Source organism: Aspergillus uvarum (genome assembly GCF_003184745.1).
Source record: "Aspergillus uvarum CBS 121591 unplaced genomic scaffold BO82scaffold_62, whole genome shotgun sequence".
NCBI lineage: Eukaryota > Fungi > Ascomycota > Eurotiomycetes > Eurotiales > Aspergillaceae > Aspergillus > Aspergillus uvarum.
Window position 1 is genome coordinate 85,871 of NW_020291359.1, and position 16,681 is coordinate 102,551.

Below are 16,681 nucleotides of genomic sequence, written 5' to 3' on the forward strand. Positions count from 1 at the left end.
GACGGAAGTGCAATTAGTTCCGCCGAAGTTAGAAGGCAGCCAAAAGCAAACCAGGCCGAGGGGACGATGGACTGAGATCAGTGGCGTCGCGAGGCGGTGGATTCGAGCACAACTGGCAACGCAGTCGCGTGGAAGCCTACCGACACCCTGTCCACGCTGACGTTTGGCGAGCCTGATCCTTGATCATGAGAAATGACGGTCAGCCTCTCTTGATACGCCAAGGTTGCAATTTCGGGGGTCATCTCCTCTTGCGAGATCGAGTCTTCTCTCTTGAGCAAAAGCAAGAGCCCCTGGAGGCGGTTGACTTCTCGCTCAAGCAGGAGAGCACGCGCCAGCTTCAGTGACAGCAAGCCGCGGTCCCGAAGGAGTCCGAAAGCTTCGTTGAGATACGGGTACGGCAAAGATGCCAGAATCCAAGAGGCGGTATAAACTTCATAGTCGGGCCATGTGTATTCAGAATCCGTTGAAGCGGGAGTGGTCGTGCTTCGCCTCGAGTTGCTGCAGTGAAACTCGAAGTTGGGTGGTAGGTGGTCAGCCATATACTTCAGGCAGGCTGTGACGACTTGCGGAGCCCAGCGGTTCTTGAAATCCTGTGCTCCGGGCGTGCTGGCCGTGGGCGTCCCGAGCGACGACGCCTCGGGGTCGAACCTTATAAACGCTTTCAAGGTGATGAGGTAGTCCGCGGGCCGGATACTGCACTGCAGGATCTCGTCAATGGTCTCCCAGCTGATCATGGAGATGGTCAGCTCAATCCCAGCTTTGATGACGTCCGGCAGTTGCAGACATGCTCCAGCCACGGCATACGAGTATGCCACCTCGGCCCTGGCGCTGCCGAAGGGAAACGAAAGCTCGCCGTATGTCGCCTCCGTGTATCCCAGTAACTCAATCGTTTTCTGGTGGAGAAGATGTTCGTTCAAGAGTGGCGCACCATACAGATATTTGAGAGCCATTTCGAAACCATGCATCATGCCGATCTTCTCACCGAAGACCGCGGTGATTCGGTTATACCCTTCCATGTATGGGGGGAATTTCAGTATGACAGCAAGCGACGGGCTTCGTGCGATTATAAGTCTATGTGTCAGCAAGGCAGAAGCAAATTCAGGATCACCTTTCATCAACATTTCAATGCCGAAGTCAATCAATTCTTGATCGCGGTAGAGTCCCAGGAAATGGGTCGACAGGCTATCCGTTGATTCCGATTCTTCGGGCGGATCTTCAATTCAGTCAGCACTCCGACTTGATAACCTCTTCCGCCGGCCAACTGACCGGTAGTTTTGTCCCTATCACCGGCTTGTTTCTCGGCCGTATGGGCTTTGTCCTGAATAGTCTCTTCGACGTCCTTGGGGGAGCAAGGACTCGGTGCGACTGACTCGGATGCAATCTCAGATATTACATATTGACAATGCGACGTGAAATGTGAACAACAGCATGATTTCCTAGGAGAACAGACACAACTTTTTGATCTTGGCGCATGCACGCAGCAATTAGTTTCGAAGGAACAAATCTCCTGGCCACGTTGATCACATTGCGCATTCTTGACGTCCTGCTCGCAAGTTTTGCAAGCCAATGTGCAGTGCTCTTCCTCATTTGACGGTTGCTGCTGCTCACTTGACGACACGCGAGCATCTTTTTCGGTAGCAACTAAGTCAGCGGGCGTCTCAGGCGATGAATCGTCATGTTCAAGGTTCGAGGTCCCAGTGATCCCGGGGTGATCTTCAAGTTCTGTGGAACATGATACCAAGCTTTCGATGTTGGTCTCGGTCAACTGCATTATTCGATGACTTTCGTCAGCGGGTGGCGCAGTCCGCGGCTTCGACGCTTGCAGTGGCTGAGTACTTTCCGTGCTTTGAGTTACTGCAAATGAATCCAAGACGTGAGGACAGAGATCTTGCACCACATCGGGACTTGCTTCGGTCAATGGCACCACAACAGTACTTGCGTCAGTGGTAGACGAGTCTCGTGGCTCTGACTCTTGAAAGGAGTGAGTGCTTTCCGACTCTTGAGTTGCTTTTAGCGAATCCAAGTCTCTAGAATGTGATGCTTCCCCGTCATCATAGTCCAAAGCCTGGCTAGCCTCGACCGAGTCTGAACTGAGATAGGGCGGAGGTAAGGATACGATCGGGGGGTCCGTCGCTGAGAGTGTTCTGGAGCTGACATCCGAAGGCGCTGGGGAGAGACAAGACGGATTCACCTCTGTTGGGACGGGCTGAGCGTGAACTGCTTCGAAAAGGCCGGGAGGTGGACCGGCGTATGGAGGTGGAGGAGACAGCGGCACTTGGGTGTGAGTGAAAGAAGATTGACTCTCCGCGCCTGTGGCTTGCTGCTGCGCCACCATGCCGTTATTGCCATCATCATTAGCGGCAATAGCAGCAAGAAGAGGCAGAGTAGGAGGGGGTGACGGAGGGAGTGAAGGAGGAGTAGAGGGAGGAGGCAGAGGAAAAAGCGAAGGAGAAAGCGGAGTAGAAAGCGGAGGAGGAGGAGGAGGAGGAGGAGGAGGAAGAGGCGGAAGAGAAGGAGCAGCAGCCACCGCCGTCGCCGTCGTCTGAAAAAGGGGACCACTTGACTTCTTCTTCGCGGGCTTCTTAGCCTGTCTCTTTTTTCTCTCTTTTTTGTTCAACTTCCTCTGCGCCTTTCTGGCCTGGACGATATCGGCAAACAAGGCAGCAGGCTGACCATCAATGCCCATATCAGCGTCGTCGTCGTCATCGCTCTCCTGCTTAGTTTGAGCCATCACCTCGACCGCTGGAGTTGCATACTGTGATGCAGCGGGCTGAGCATCCTCAGTCATCTCCACGTCGTTGCTGGCGCTCGGTTCCGAGCTCGTGACGACCGCAACCGTATCAGTGAGCCGGCACATGGTCGGGTCCAAAGTCTGCCTACGCGAACGACAAGGGGGTCGAGGGGGACATGAATCAAGCTCAAGGCGTCGATCAATATCTGCTTGCAGATCGAGCGATCTCTGCCTTTGGGTTTCCTTCTCGGCTGCGGTCTTCTTCGGGCGCCAGACGTTGAAAAAGTCGTCAAAGGCTTCACTCACAACGAGATCTTCGGAGGAACAAAAGGATTGGACGCGGTTGAGCGCAGGATACATTACACTATGAGCATGATAATCAGTCTTGATCCTTTGCTCTTTGGAACCGGAGGGACAAATCGAGCGATACGTACCGATTTCAAGGGCGAGGTGATAAGAATGTCGAGCGATGAGGATAAATCTGTATGTTGAGACCTGGTTAGCAAGACAGATCAAAACAGCGATAACACGGGGGGTTATGCTCACTATCTGATCTGAGTATAAAGCTATCTAAACTGATGTGAAGCAATGCTACAGGCTCGAAAAGACAGCCTGCCTTTGTGGCAGTTAGGTAACTTTTAAGCTTTGAGATTCATTTGAACGAATGGAGGCAGGTGTGACGATGGTTCCCCAAGACAAGGCATGTGTAAAAGAACACTGAATGAAACACGACTATGTTGTGAAGAAAGACAAAGAGAGAAACAAGTATGTTGTTTATCTCACTGGCTGATAGACAAAAAACCCTTCCTCTCACTCTTAAGGCTGTGCAATGTAAAGCGGGTCAAGGCTTGACCTCACATTGTAGCTGTTATGAGCGAAACTGACATGCAGCTTGTTAAGGATATCCGTTCCTGCACGTTACTTCATATGGCTACAGACTTAGCAACTGTTCAGGCCTTCCATTCCAATTTCTGACATCACTGAACATGAATCCTACATTGAGACCATGGTTATGGACAGCTGAGGGCATCATGAGGGTTTCCTCATCCACGTGACTGATCAGATATTTTGAAAGTTTTATTCTATTCTACAACAGCACTAAACAATCTACATGACATTGAGACCTTGACTATAGACAGCTGGACGGCCTCCTATGTCTGGAACTATGTAAGGGTTTTCTCGTCCACGTGACCTTAATGTGAAATAAAGCATGAACCAAAATAGCAACACAGCAACTGATCAGCATGAAGCATTCACACTGAGTGGACAAGAAGGCTTCTGGAAAGTCTTGTTCCAACGCTTGATGGCTTGCAAATCTCCAGTGCAGTAAGGCTCCCACAAGCCTGGATGCAAACAATTTAGTTTCTTGAATGCAGATTTAGAATTGCCTGAAGGATGATCAACTACCAACGATACTAATGCTTTAAAGCTCAACAGACAGCTGGCAAGCTGTGATTGAAATTGTGGTGTGGGTAATTCTGGTATTTGTGGCCGAATCTCATCTAAAAAAAAATGTCAAGAGAGAATGGCTTTGTTTGAAGATATGACTCATAGGAAATTGGCAATGTCAACGAATGGGTAATAAACAAGAAAGGAAAGTAATAATGCTCCGCTCAACGTAACGCTGTTGGTATATCATGATGGATGCAAAACCGGAATTGCTAAGGAGAGGTATCCAACATCAAGATGCAGAAGGCTAAGCCAGAACGTCAATAAAACATCGTAGTCGGGGAAGAAGTGAGTTGAGAAGGTATTGAAGGGAATGGAAGTTTTGTTAGGTCTTCAACAAGGAGTTTAAGGGGTTCAAAACATTCCTCCATCCAGAGGAATTTGGGGGGGTGGGTAGGTAGGAACAGCAGGCGGATGTGTGTCAGCTAGCAGCTGGTGACGGGCCTTCGCGTTCAAGTTGCCTCCCTCGCTGGAAGATTTGCGAAGCCTGGCTCGAGACTTCGGACGCTTTTCGCCGTCGTCGGAGAAATTTCTTGTCTCCTCCATAGCCGAGTCGATCGAAGGTGTGTACTGAGACTCATGTCTCTCACCTTTGAGTGCTCCCAGAATAGTCTGCGTGGTGGTCTGACGACGACGTCGTGGATTCATCGGCGGAATTGGTGGTGTATCCATTCCGTTACTCAGGCTGGCGCCAGGAGGAAGGCCAACCGTCGGTACGTTTGATGTGCAGGAAACCAATGTCGGCTCAGAGATAAGGGTCTTGTTGATTGCCCGCTTTGCAAGGCCATTGTTACCCGGTGCACGATTGAGAGCGTGATGAGGTTGGTGGTTGTTACTAATAGCAGGCACCAGAGGGGAACCGTTCTCAGAACCAAGATCCAAGGGTGGTGTGGCGTTGGCAGAATAAGGTGCAATGGGGGAGGGACGAGGAGCGGCACCAATCAGGGATGAACTGTTCGCCGAAAAGTAGGAAGGACGATCGTGGAAGCTCGAGACAGCTGAGCGGCTTCCACTACGGTGCCTAGTTGAAGCAGCAGACGAGCAGCGCTCATACATGGCAGACTCGGTAGCTTCGACTGAGGGACGGCCAGAGGAAGTGACGGAGTGGATGCCATACTGATCATGATCAGGATAGGCCATTGGGTGGTGAATACCGTGCCCAACTTCTTCCAATGTCTCTAGGCCATCTCGGTCTCGCCGCGAGCGACTTTTCGAGCGACCCGATGCATCAGATGTGGAGCGATCTCGGCGTGATCTAAAGCTGGAGTGTGGAGATGCACCGCGGCTCCGGCTAGACTCACGAGAGTCTTCTTGACTGCTGCGACCGAAGACGGACATTTTGGAACGGAAGGACCTCTCGCCTGCAATGTGGGGGGTGCTAGAATTGGCATGCTTTGCGAAAGGCAGGGCGGGCCTCTCTTCCTCCTCCCGCCAAGGGTCATCCGACACCAGAGCCGGAGTAGAGGCGTTGGCATAGCCCAAGCCTTTAGCACCCTTCAGATCCTGTTTGCTGAAGAGATGTTGCTTCCCTGATTTGTTCTTCAGAAAGGAGAATGCGTTTCCAGGTTTGCTCGGAGTGAAATCTGGAGTTTGGCGGCCAGAAACAGGACTAGCTGATCTGCTCTCCACCTCCGCAAAGCCCTTCAATTTTTCCTGCACCTTTCTCCGTCTCTCCGCTAGCTCGTTGGCGAACTCTTCGCGCTCAATTTGTGTCTCAGTACTCGCTTCGCGTCTATGTCTGGAGACGAGCTCATCCTGCCAATTGGTGCTATGGGGGGCACTTTTTAGATATTGCGCACTGGTATCCGCTACTGCATTCGTCTCTACAGGCTTAGCGGGGAAACCAGGAGAAGGAGGAGGGTAAATCGACGAACGATCGCTGTCCTGTCGAAGGTGTGCGCGAACCAAGCCACTCAACCCAAGACCTGAAGGTCCCAGCGTAGGGGAGTCTGGCTTCTCCGGAAGATCCTGACCGCTACTAGATTTGTTCTCAACAAGATCATGCTCCGCAATCGGCTTCAAATCTCCCAAATCGGAGTATCGCACTTCAGGCAGAGGGCTTCGATGTTCACTCGAGGGCGTCGAAGGCTTGGAAGGGGTTTCCGGTCGCAGTGCAGGGTGCAGTTCGTCTGTAGTGTACATTGTATTGCGCAAACGCGAGGCGCGGCCTTCATCCTCCGAGTCACTATGGCTCGAGTTGGCAAAGAAAGTGGCGCCGGTGGTCTTCGGAGGGGAAGCGTTCGTGGCGGACCGGCTACCGGGGCGTTGAGCTTCACTGTAGTGCGAAGATGCTGAGCCAGGTCTCGACGTGTAGCTTGCATTCGAAAAACCCCGCGCGCGTCCAGGAAGCTCAGGCAGTTTGGTCCTCGCGGGCGGTGGAAGGGGCCTAGCCAAAGGCGGTGTGCTCCTCCCTTGGTGCATCTGTAGCTGGCGTTGTTTGAACTGACTTTCATCGAAAGTGGTCTTCGGCTTATTGAACAGGCCTGAAGCCGTAGCCTTACCATGGTCCTCCGGTCGGAGAGCAGCCACTAGGGCTCCTCCCTCTTCATTTTCACTGAAAGGGGGACTCAGCGGAGGAACACTGTACGTGGTGCTTGCAGGACTTTTGAGTCCTTTGGCGGCAATGTTCAGCGCCTCCTCTGAAGATGGAAACAAAGATTCGGGGCTCGTGGGCTGGGTCGGGCTGGGGTTACTGGGAAGGGGTTCGGTGATCGTCAAGGGTTGCATTCTATCACGGAGATTTGTGGCGCTTTTGGAGAAAGCCCGGTTGAGTGGTGGGTGCTCGGGAGTTCCTGCTCTCTGACGACTCAAGCTCTCTAGGCGCTGGAGGGTGGATGCTTGTTGATTTTGTGCACTCTGCGCCAACCCTTGCCCGTATAGACGCCTCGACTTGATTGAACCACGTTCAACTGCCATCCCCGGCATTGTTGACTTTGGTGCAGAGAACAGACCCTCGCTGGCTGATGTCTGCGGCGAAGTTTCCGATAATGACTGCTCATCTATCGACGTAGCAGCTGTTGAAGTGCGAGCATTTGCAGTAGGACCGGATGCAGTTGAAGAAAGGGTGGTACGTTTAGCGGAGGAGACACGGGAAAGTGCGTCTTCCATCTCGTGGGATGGACTTCCTTGTGGCAAATCCTCAGCCATTGATTCGACGCCTTCTTTGGCATTAGGAGAGTGAAATGCAGACGTTGTCAAATCAGGTTCATAGAGCGCACGGCTGCTCATCTGTGAACGCCCGGAGTCAGAAGCACCCAATGTTGACTTCGATGAGATCTTGTACACCTTCTGCCGTCCGCCGAACAAGTTATTGCTTTCCACTCGGCGACCTCTGCTCATAATACTTTCTTTCTGTGAAGGGTCATCATCAGTCCCACAGGAATTATCCTCCGACACTATTGATTGGGCACGCCCTGGGGCTATTGATCGACCATCAATTGAGACCTCATCTATATCAGCCAGGAAGCCGGGATTGTGACCGAAAAGATTCAGTCGCGAGGCACGCTTGGGGAATAAGACACTGTCGTCACTTGCTTTGCCGATAATGGAATCCGGATCATCCTGCTCTCTCAACATGCTGAACCGTGCAGACAATTTTGGCATCAAAAGACTGGTGCGGAAGTCGTCGGTCGATGGTAAGGCTGAGGAGAGATCGAAATCCGATTTCTCCTCGGGCTCCTCCTTCTTAGATTTCCATGATAGCTTGGAGCCGAGTCCTACTGAGCTGCTCTCAGGGACTTCTATTACCTCCTCCTTCACCTTGTCCTTTTTACTCTTGCGGAAACGATTCATGGCGGACGGTGCCGGGGTTCAATGCGCGCGACGCCGATTAATCTCAGGGATGTGGTGTTATCGCGTCAGAGCCCGGAGCAGATCGAGTTTTACGCTGAGGTGGGAGACTGAGCGAAATTCATACGTCAGACACATAAGGGCTGCGGACAACATGGGGTATCCCTGTGCGCGGTTCTATGGGGCGAGTAACCTACTAGCGATTGTGGCGAAGCCGAAAGGCCGATTGAGCGTCACTCAATACACAACAAATTCAGAAAAGGTGATCGAGCTAGTGGATTATTGGATGTATTTCCGGATTGTTCTTCATTCCCTGGAAGTCGAGATGCTCCGGGGAGCGTCAAAGCTCAGAATAGGCGGCGGGCAGGCGGGCGCGCAGGACTAGGTCGGAGTAGTTGTCAAATAGTGGATTTGATGTGCAGGGTGCTAGGATGAGAGACGGTCGCAAAAGCAATTGAGCAGCAATGTGGCGGAGGAATCTCCAGTGCAGAAGTTATTCTGTGAAGGCGATCGAATTGGAGGCGATGGGCATCTGCATGGGACGCAGGAATGTGGCTGCACCGTGGAAAGCGGGAGCGGAGTCGGTAGGGATGCTGAAAGTCCGGGTTGATGGCGGGTGGAGGCGCCCAGAAATGATTGCGTCGTCTGTAGTGAGTGGATGAGATAGAATAGAATGTGAATTGAAAAGAAGGGAAGGATTCAATTGATCCCAAATAAAACGTATGGAAAGAGTGTGGAAGTTGGAAAAGGGAGTGTGTAGTGAAAAGGAATGACTGGTGACTGTTCAGATGTGTCGAGAAAGAGAGAGAGAGAGAGAGGAGGGGAGAGGGAGGGAGGAGCAATCTATTGCTTCTACCTCAAAAAAAGAAGGGATCTGGATTCGATCCGATCGAGTCACTCTTTCGCGCGCTCATTCTTATTTTTTTTACCTTTTTTTATTACCTGCTCTCTTATTTTTTTCTAAAAGTTTTTTTTTTTGTTCTTGACTTTAATTGAATTTGGCACTAGCCGACTAGAATTGCTCCATGGTCAGTCAATTCCAATGTCATTTTATTATTTTTACCGACAAGTCCAGAGCGCCGTGCTGGAGACGATCAAATTATTGGGTCCCATGGAACGCGCTTCTGCGGATCGACACGAGATGCTGTCTTTGTTTTTCATTTTCACTATGGAGAGGGAACGTCAAGAAACCAAATTGTTCAGGATCATGATTCCTTCTTCTTCCTATCTACGGTGTACTGTATCTTCAAGCCAGTATTCTTCTTGTCTTTCTTTTCTCTTTTCTCTTCCTCTCCCTATCGAAGGGATATCAATGGTAACCTGGGGTGACAGCCCGTCTGGAATATTTCGGACTTCATGCCTGGATCATAACTAACTCTCTAAAGTCAATAAACTGTCACGGAAACCATGGGTGTGGTCTCGGGGTACCGTACGGTACCGTCGAGTGACTACCTAGTATCAAGCGCCAATGCCCCTTGCAGACTCCACTCCGAATGAACCACAAATCGGATGTCCCCATTTTGGGTACACTTTACTAACCTTACCGTTCTTACGTGCCTTACGCCGGCTGTATTCGAAGGTCGAAGTATTTGTGGGTGGGTGTCTTTTCCATCCTCCACCAGCTCATTCTCAATCGACCTACAGAGCAGGTCCTCCGGGACGAAGTATGTCGATGATACCAAGTTGCCAGTCACCACTTGAAGCCGACCTGTCTATCATATCTCGTGCATTTATTGTTCTTTCCCGCATGTCAAACATGGGTGCTCCAGTTGAAACGGCAATGCCTGCCAGACCTCCACTCCCATCCTCCATCCAGCTGAATAACGCAGGACAATCTGTGCGAATTACACGACCGCGTCTGGCGGGATGTGGGCCAATCTGGGGCTGAAGGCTGAAGTGAAGGCTGAAAACCCCCAAACCAAAACCTCAATTGTCAATTGCATTTCCAGTGGGAAAGAGGACAAAAGGTTCTCTTTTCCCACTGCCCCAAACGCCTTCCGCACAAATCATCGGCAATGGCCGCCCACCTAGGCAAGCGGGAGATGCTCCCGAGAGTCTCCTTTTTCACCCTGATGAGGCGTTTTTCAAAAACTATAGATCACTCTGAAGCCGCCGACTGAACTGAATTATCCCTCCACCGTTGGTCGGATAATGTGATCTGTCTCCTGGATATCCGTTTCATGGCTCTTAGGCCGGTACTTTTAGCTCAGGGCACATTGGGCGCGGTTCCGGAAATTTGGACGAGCGGGACGATCACCTGGACCTTTGTCGGGGATGTGGTAGAATCTAGTAGGTAGATACTGTGCGGTCTTGCCAGCATACATCGCGATCCCAAGACCGCTCAGTTGATGTCATCAATTAATCTATTTTGGCCTTGGTCGTGTTGAGAGACTCGCGAGGAAGGTACACAGTCTCAACGAGTCGGACAGTATGACGGAGGCTGCGGTCGTCCCGCAGATACCGGATGTCAAAAAACTCCTTGTGTGCAGCTGCTGAAGATTTTATCACAGAGTACGGAGTACGAAGTGCTCCGCCGCTGAGATACCCCTGAGTTTGGCTAGGAGGCACACAAGATTGCAGGGATTGAAAGCGACCTCGCGTCGAATCCGGAGTGCAGATGCGACATGCATAAGATCCTGTAGGTTTACCCCTCCTTGAGAAAATCCCCAACATGGAGTCACTAATCGCTCTCGAGTCTCGAGAGATTCCAGAACCATCCTTGTTGGGGAGTTAGTGTCTTTAGACAAGACCCATCCGTTGGTTTACCGAGCGGCGCACGCTTCCTTTAGGACCAACTCGAGTATATGTCGGATGCAAGTCAGTTCGATATATTCAGTATCCAGTTCCGCAGGAAAGATCGAAGTCCCAATGGTGATGGAGATCCGATACGTCATCCAAGTCCGTGATGGCCATGAACTTATTACTTCCACATGGCTCTCGGGTGGAGGCAGGGCGCACTTTCGTCTGTAACCACCATCTTGAAGGATGTGTAAGAGAAAAATGTTTATTTCGCTAGGTGATCGTCTGGATACCCACTAACTATCTATTGGTTAAATTAGATTGTCGAGTCAGTACGGCGTACGTAGCGAGAAAGAGAAAAAATGACAGCCGTTGAATAGCCGGGACCCAAGTCTGCCCGACGGAGTAGTCCCTTGGAAACAGGTCTGGTATGTACCGTACCGTACAATGGTGGTTGGTGGTGGATACCCCTGACTAGGCCTGAAGAGGTGGATTGGGGAGTGCGGTCTGGACAAAATTCTTAGTTTATTGAGTCTTAGCATGCTTAATAATGGTAATAGTCAACCATTAGCGAGTTAGTCGCAATACAAAGTGCAGTAACAAATTGGACGACCAGACCAGGGACGGGAACAGACACCGTGACTGGCAGTAATCTAGTCTTACCGGGCTGTTCTCCGCCCACTTTAGATTAATCCTGGGCAAGGACGGGAGAGAGACAGGCACAGACAGGCACAGCCAGGCACAGACAGGTACCAGTTAACCCCCAGTGGTCGTAGTTTTTAATTCAACTCCGCTGTGGCCCGTCGTCTTCCACTTTCATCTGCATCATCATGAAGTCATGCTTGTAGAGGTGGTGTTGATCAAGGTTTCTCCTTCACCTTATCCAAGATTCGAATGGCCAGCTCGAGGATCCAGATCCGTCCCGCTGTATCTGCGATTGATTAAACCAATCTCCGAGATCCATGAGGGGAAAGAAATGCGTCGGACTAACCCAAGCCCGCATGCATCCACGACTGCCGAGTCCAGTGCACAGTACACACAGTCACACACCAGGTGAGTCCCAATAACCTTCTTCCCATTATCGACATCGATCCCGCTTTATCCACATCCCCATCCTCTGCCATGAGTAATAAGGCTCCATGGCATCCACACGGCTGCGAAGTCGGAGTCGAGCGTGCGCTCCATGGTTCTCCCGCCCTGAAGCTTTGCGCGGGGAGAGGTCCTCTTTTCAACCATTCGGCCGGTGTTTCAGATCGCGATGGGACCAAACCCGAGTCTTTTCAGTCTCGTAATCTCGCCTACGCCTTCACTTCTCTGGTCTAAGCTTCCAAGAAGCCCCCAGAGAGCACGAATCTCCCTGGAATAGCTATTGAGTTGGGCGCAAACGAGTGATAACTGCGACTGAGGAGCCAAAGCCACGTGGAAAATTTGAGTTCTGGCTGATTCACAGCTGGTCGCTAAGGTTCATCTAGGGGGAGTTTGCAGGGCGATGCTGCCATGGAGATGCGCGATAAGAGAGCGCGGCTCCTTGCAGTGCCTGAGACATTGTGTTGCTTGACTGACCGATTGATTGATGAATGCATTGAATTGCATGTACTTCGTACTGTCAATGCTTTTCCACAAATCAAGGTGTAGCTTAGCTGATCACAGCTAACTTGACCATGACGCAATCCTCAACTTCCCCTCCATGAATTACTAATCTAATGGGCCTCAGCTCCAACGAGCTACTGCTCGCGCCGCACATCACGAAGGCAGCAACCCACGCTTTCTCAGTGCACTAACTCCACACGGTACTCAGCATTAGACAAACACCACGATATTCAATAACCAATATTGTCAAAATGCAAGTCCTACTCCTCGGTGGTCACGGCAAAGTAGCCCTCCATTTGACCCCGCTCCTCCTCGCCCGCTCCTGGAACGTCACCAGCGTCATTCGTAACCCCGAACACGAAAGTGAGATTCTCGCGCTGGGCAAAGGCGCCAAGGGCAAACTCGACGTGCTTCTCTCCAGTTTGGACGATGTGAAGAGTGAAGGCGATGCTAAGAAAGTCCTGGACGTCGTTGATCCGGACTACGTAGTTTGGTCTGCAGGTACGCAACCCGCGTTTGGAATTGGACAATTAACAATTACACAACGAAACAGCACCACATCCAACCGTGCCGGCCTTGCTTTCACTCCCTCACCTCCCCACAGACGAACTCCCCGATTCCATTTGCTAGCAACTACCCACTAACTCCTTTTCCCCCTTGGGAAAACCCCAAAGGCGCCGGCGGCAAAGGTGGTCCCGCCCGCACCCAGGCCATCGACGAAGTCGCCGCGAAACACTTCCTGTCGGCCTCCTTCGCCCGCCCCCGAGTGACCAAATTCCTCCTAGTGTCGTGGATCGGCAGCCGACGCAACCCGCCCAGCTGGCTCTCCAACGACGACTGGTCCGGCCTCCAGAACGTCTTCCACAACGTCCTCCCCGCATACGCCAAGGCCAAGCTCGAGGCCGACGAGTACATGACCGCACTGGCCGCACAACGCAAGAGGCTCGTGGCGGCCGGCGCCGCGCAGCCCCTGCAGGCAATCAACCTGCGGCCGGGCACGTTGACCGATGTCCCCGCGACCCATAAGGTCGATCTCGGCAAGACGAGGAAGGGCGTGGATAACGTCACCCGGGAGGATGTGGCGATCGTGGCGGATCTGCTCTTGGCCCGGGACGACACGGACGGTTGGTATGATCTGTTGAATGGGGACGAGGGGGTGGAAGAGGCTGTCGAACGGGTGGCGAGGGAGAAGGTTGATGCGGTGGAAGGTGAGGATGTGGAGGGTATGGTGAAGAGGTTTGGTTTGTGAACATGCCAGCTCGGTTCGTTCTGCCCATTTCGTTGAGGATCTGGGGTATGTCGGATATGATGCGCTGAAATATTGATAACATTACTTAAGGACAGCCATTCCTTGGAGAATTGGACAATCTGGACATTTGGCACATCATAAATTATCTATGGATGTATAGACACCACACCAGAGTCTATCCACACAAGACCTCCCAAACACGCCAGCAGATAAGGAAAAGTAATTGAACTCATACATCATAAAAACATCCACCACCTCACAACTTCGCTTTGGGTGCCGGCGCGCCTGCACCAATCCCCTCTTCTTTCGCCTGCTTCTTCAACAAGCGCCGCAGGATCTTCCCGCTTGCACTCTTCGGAATCTCCTCGACGAAGCGCACGCCGCCGCGCAGACGCTTGTGATAGGCGACTTTGCCATCCAACCACCGGATGATATTCGCCGCCTCCTCGGCTGCCGACACCCCCGACGCGAGGCTCTTCGCGCTCCGGACCACATACGCGAGGGGCACCTCGCTCCCATGCGCCTCGCTCTCGACCCCGATGACCGCGACATCGTCGACCGCCTCGTTATCCACGAGGATTCCCTCCAGCTCCGCGGGCGCCACCTGGAAGCCCTTGTACTTGATCAGCTCCTTGACGCGGTCGGTGATGTAGAAGTTCCCCTTCCGGTCTTGGTACCCGACGTCGCCGGTCCGGAACCAGCCGTCGGCCGAGAGGCAGTCCGCCGTGGCGGCTGTGTTGTTGTGGTAGCCCAGGAAGACGTTGGGCCCGCGCATGTACAGCTCGCCGACCGCGCCGGCGGGCACCTCCTGCGGCTCCGAGCCGTCTTCCGGCATCGTCATATACTTAGCCTCGAGGTTCGGGAGGAGCTTCCCCACGGCACCGATGCTGGTGCGCCACTCCTCCCACGGCTGCGTGTGGGTCGTGGGGCTCGTCTCGCTCAGGCCGTAGCCCTGTTTGATCCCGCAGTTGATGCGCGCGTACACGGCTTCCACCAGCTCCTGCGTCAGCGGCGCGGCGCCCGAGTTCATCATCCGCAGGCTAGAAAGGTCGTATTTGTCCACGATCGGGTGCTTGCCGAGCAGGAGGACGACCGGCGGCACCACGTAGCTGAATGTGATGCGGTAGTTCTGGACATGGGCGCACCATTTCTCGAGGTCGAATTTTTGCATGACGACGAGGTGAAGACCTTTGTAGAGGGTTTGGTGGACGAGGCAGGTGAGACCTGTTTTTGGTTTTGTTTGTTAGAGGGGAGATTGCAACGCTAAGGGTCAGGCGAGGTGGGAACAAGGGAAGCGCACCGTAGATGTGGAAGAACGGTAAGAAGGCAAGGACCCGGTCACCCCGGCCGTCGATCCCATTCCATGTCAAATTACCGGCCTCGCCGGATGAAAGCTGGAGAACGTTGGCGATAATGTTGCGATGGGAGAGCATCACGCCCTTCGGAACGCCCGTGGTACCGGAGGAGTAGACCAGGAAGGCAAGATCGTGGGAGGGGTCGATCTTCGTTTTGCGATATCGAGTTGCGCCGGACAGGTTGCGAATGGAGGTGAAGTGTTTGAATTTTGCTTGCGGGTCGCGCTCGTCCCCAATCAGGATGATCCGGTCGTGGGGGATCCCAGCTTCTTGGGCCGCGATTGTTGCAACCGCAAGCAGATGGTATTGTGTCACCAACCCCTTCGCGCCCGAGTTCTTCAGCTGGAAGGCCAGTTCTTCTGCTGTGTAAGCCGGGTTAGACGGAGAAACGACTCCGCCCGCCCAATGCGTTCCCCATGTCACTGCCGGGGTGTCGATGCTGTTAGGGGTGAAAAGAGCTAGGACATCTCCCTTGCGCCAATCAAGCATGGCCTTGAGACCTTGTCCGAAGGCCAGTGCGGTATCTCGGACGCCCTGGTAAGTGTAGGTTCGTTTGGTATCGGCATCCTCGTAGATTACTAGAATGCTATCAATTATGGAATGCTCGTGCAAGCGGGGAAGAGTGACGTGCAGGCAGATAACAGACAAGATAAGAGGTTGGTGACAGATAGAACACGACTTACCTTTATCATCTGGATACTCTCGGTCTTTGCGCTCGAAGAGAAAAGTCCAAATATCAACGTTCGGTATTTGCACCGACGGATAGAGTGAGGAGACGGGCATGGCGACAATGCGGGAAGAGGCAGAGGGAACTGAAAGAAGGGAGCGAGGAGAGAAGAGATGAAGTAAAGGGGTGCGAGTAGATCTAAACTTGGAAATATTCTGAATGCAGAGTTTAAAGATGGGGGATAACGCCGAAGGAGATTGAAATGTACAGGAAACCCATTATTAAGGCAGGCAAGTGATCGGCCCTCGGCATGACGGCGGATTAGAGAAAGTTTGGTCGAGTTGGAGACAGCGCGAATAACCGTTGTATCTCCGCAATTCCCTTCCAGCCTCGGTCTTCCCCAAGTAGCCTGCGGTCTCAATGAGTCTGCCACACCGTACGATCAAAACTCAGAAAGATGCCCAGCCTCAGTATACATATTAGACATGTCTGATTCTTGCATTGTTTACGGAACACAATGTAATCGATCAACGTGTTCAGCTGTTGTTTACGACATAAGAAGTGCTGTAAGCCCGCGCCAAGCTTTACCGGCGCCCGGGGAGGAGAGGGGCGCTGACTCAGTTGTTTGTGGGGTTTTGCCTCTCAACTTGGGGAAGACGGCACGGTGCTGACAGTAACTAGTACTTACTCCCTACAATTGTCCTTTTTTTTTTCTTTTTGGTTGGTAGATGAGGTGGATATCCATCGATTGTCACCAGTAGGTCCGATGTAAGGGACCAAAATGTGTGCTACAACCACTAACAGTCATACTTAGTGCTTGAGCTTCTCTTCTGACATATATATGTCAAGTTGCTTGAGAGTCGATATTGAATTGGCCTTATAGATCTGGTCTACCAGTAAATCAGAGACAAATCAATTAGCAGTTAAGGCTAGGAGATGCTGAGCTTGACGATCAAGATCTTAAAAAATGGTTCACCCAGGGATGACGACGTGGACGTCACCAGAGCGCATTGAGCCAGACTCATTGTGACGATAGTTACATCGAGACTGTTCGAACAGCCCACTTATTTAGATATACCCTTGATGCCACTTCTTCAATGCTCTCTACTGAG

At 52.3% G+C, this 16,681-nt stretch overlaps 4 protein-coding genes across 4 annotated transcripts; 1 reads left to right on the forward strand and 3 right to left on the reverse strand.

Moving 5' to 3' along the window:
• Positions 1-77: 77 nt before the first annotated feature.
• On the reverse strand, positions 78-3,091 carry BO82DRAFT_395042 (uncharacterized protein; the record flags this gene model as incomplete). Its single annotated transcript, XM_025638769.1, has 2 exons — positions 78-1,213; positions 1,267-3,091. The coding sequence occupies 2 exons, from the start codon at positions 3,089-3,091 to the stop codon at positions 78-80; spliced, it is 2,961 nt and encodes a 986-aa protein (XP_025488082.1).
• Positions 3,092-4,228: 1,137 nt separating this feature from the next.
• On the reverse strand, positions 4,229-8,213 carry BO82DRAFT_170544 (uncharacterized protein). The gene is made up of 2 exons (XM_025630346.1): positions 8,167-8,213; positions 4,229-8,079 (listed from the first exon to the last, which is right to left on the reverse strand). The coding sequence occupies exon 2, from the start codon at positions 7,970-7,972 to the stop codon at positions 4,535-4,537; it is 3,438 nt and encodes a 1,145-aa protein (XP_025488083.1). The 5' UTR covers positions 7,973-8,079; positions 8,167-8,213; the 3' UTR covers positions 4,229-4,534.
• A 4,336-nt stretch (positions 8,214-12,549) lies between these two features.
• Positions 12,550-13,547, forward strand: BO82DRAFT_405753 (uncharacterized protein; the record flags this gene model as incomplete). Its single annotated transcript, XM_025639511.1, has 2 exons — positions 12,550-12,799; positions 12,973-13,547. 2 exons carry the CDS (start codon positions 12,550-12,552, stop codon positions 13,545-13,547), a joined length of 825 nt encoding a protein of 274 aa, XP_025488084.1.
• A 122-nt stretch (positions 13,548-13,669) lies between these two features.
• On the reverse strand, positions 13,670-15,809 carry BO82DRAFT_357841 (acyl--CoA ligase). The gene is made up of 3 exons (XM_025636128.1): positions 15,586-15,809; positions 14,848-15,480; positions 13,670-14,771 (listed from the first exon to the last, which is right to left on the reverse strand). Exons 1-3 carry the CDS (start codon positions 15,683-15,685, stop codon positions 13,804-13,806), a joined length of 1,701 nt encoding a protein of 566 aa, XP_025488085.1. The 5' UTR covers positions 15,686-15,809; the 3' UTR covers positions 13,670-13,803.
• Between the last annotated feature and the right edge of the window lie 872 nt (positions 15,810-16,681).

Bases quoted from the DNA above. Each gene is read 5' to 3' on its own strand.
- BO82DRAFT_170544 (XM_025630346.1), bottom strand. From the start codon at position 7,972: ATGAATCGTTTCCGCAAGAGTAAAAAGGACAAGGTGAAGGAGGAGGTA.
- BO82DRAFT_357841 (XM_025636128.1), bottom strand. From the start codon at position 15,685: ATGCCCGTCTCCTCACTCTATCCGTCGGTGCAAATACCGAACGTTGAT. The intron at 15,481-15,585 runs GTAAGTCGTGTT...ATAGCATTCTAG, and splicing joins AGAGTATCCAGATGATAAAG to TAATCTACGAGGATGCCGAT. The intron at 14,772-14,847 runs GTGCGCTTCCCT...AACCAAAAACAG, and splicing joins ACCGTTCTTCCACATCTACG to GTCTCACCTGCCTCGTCCAC.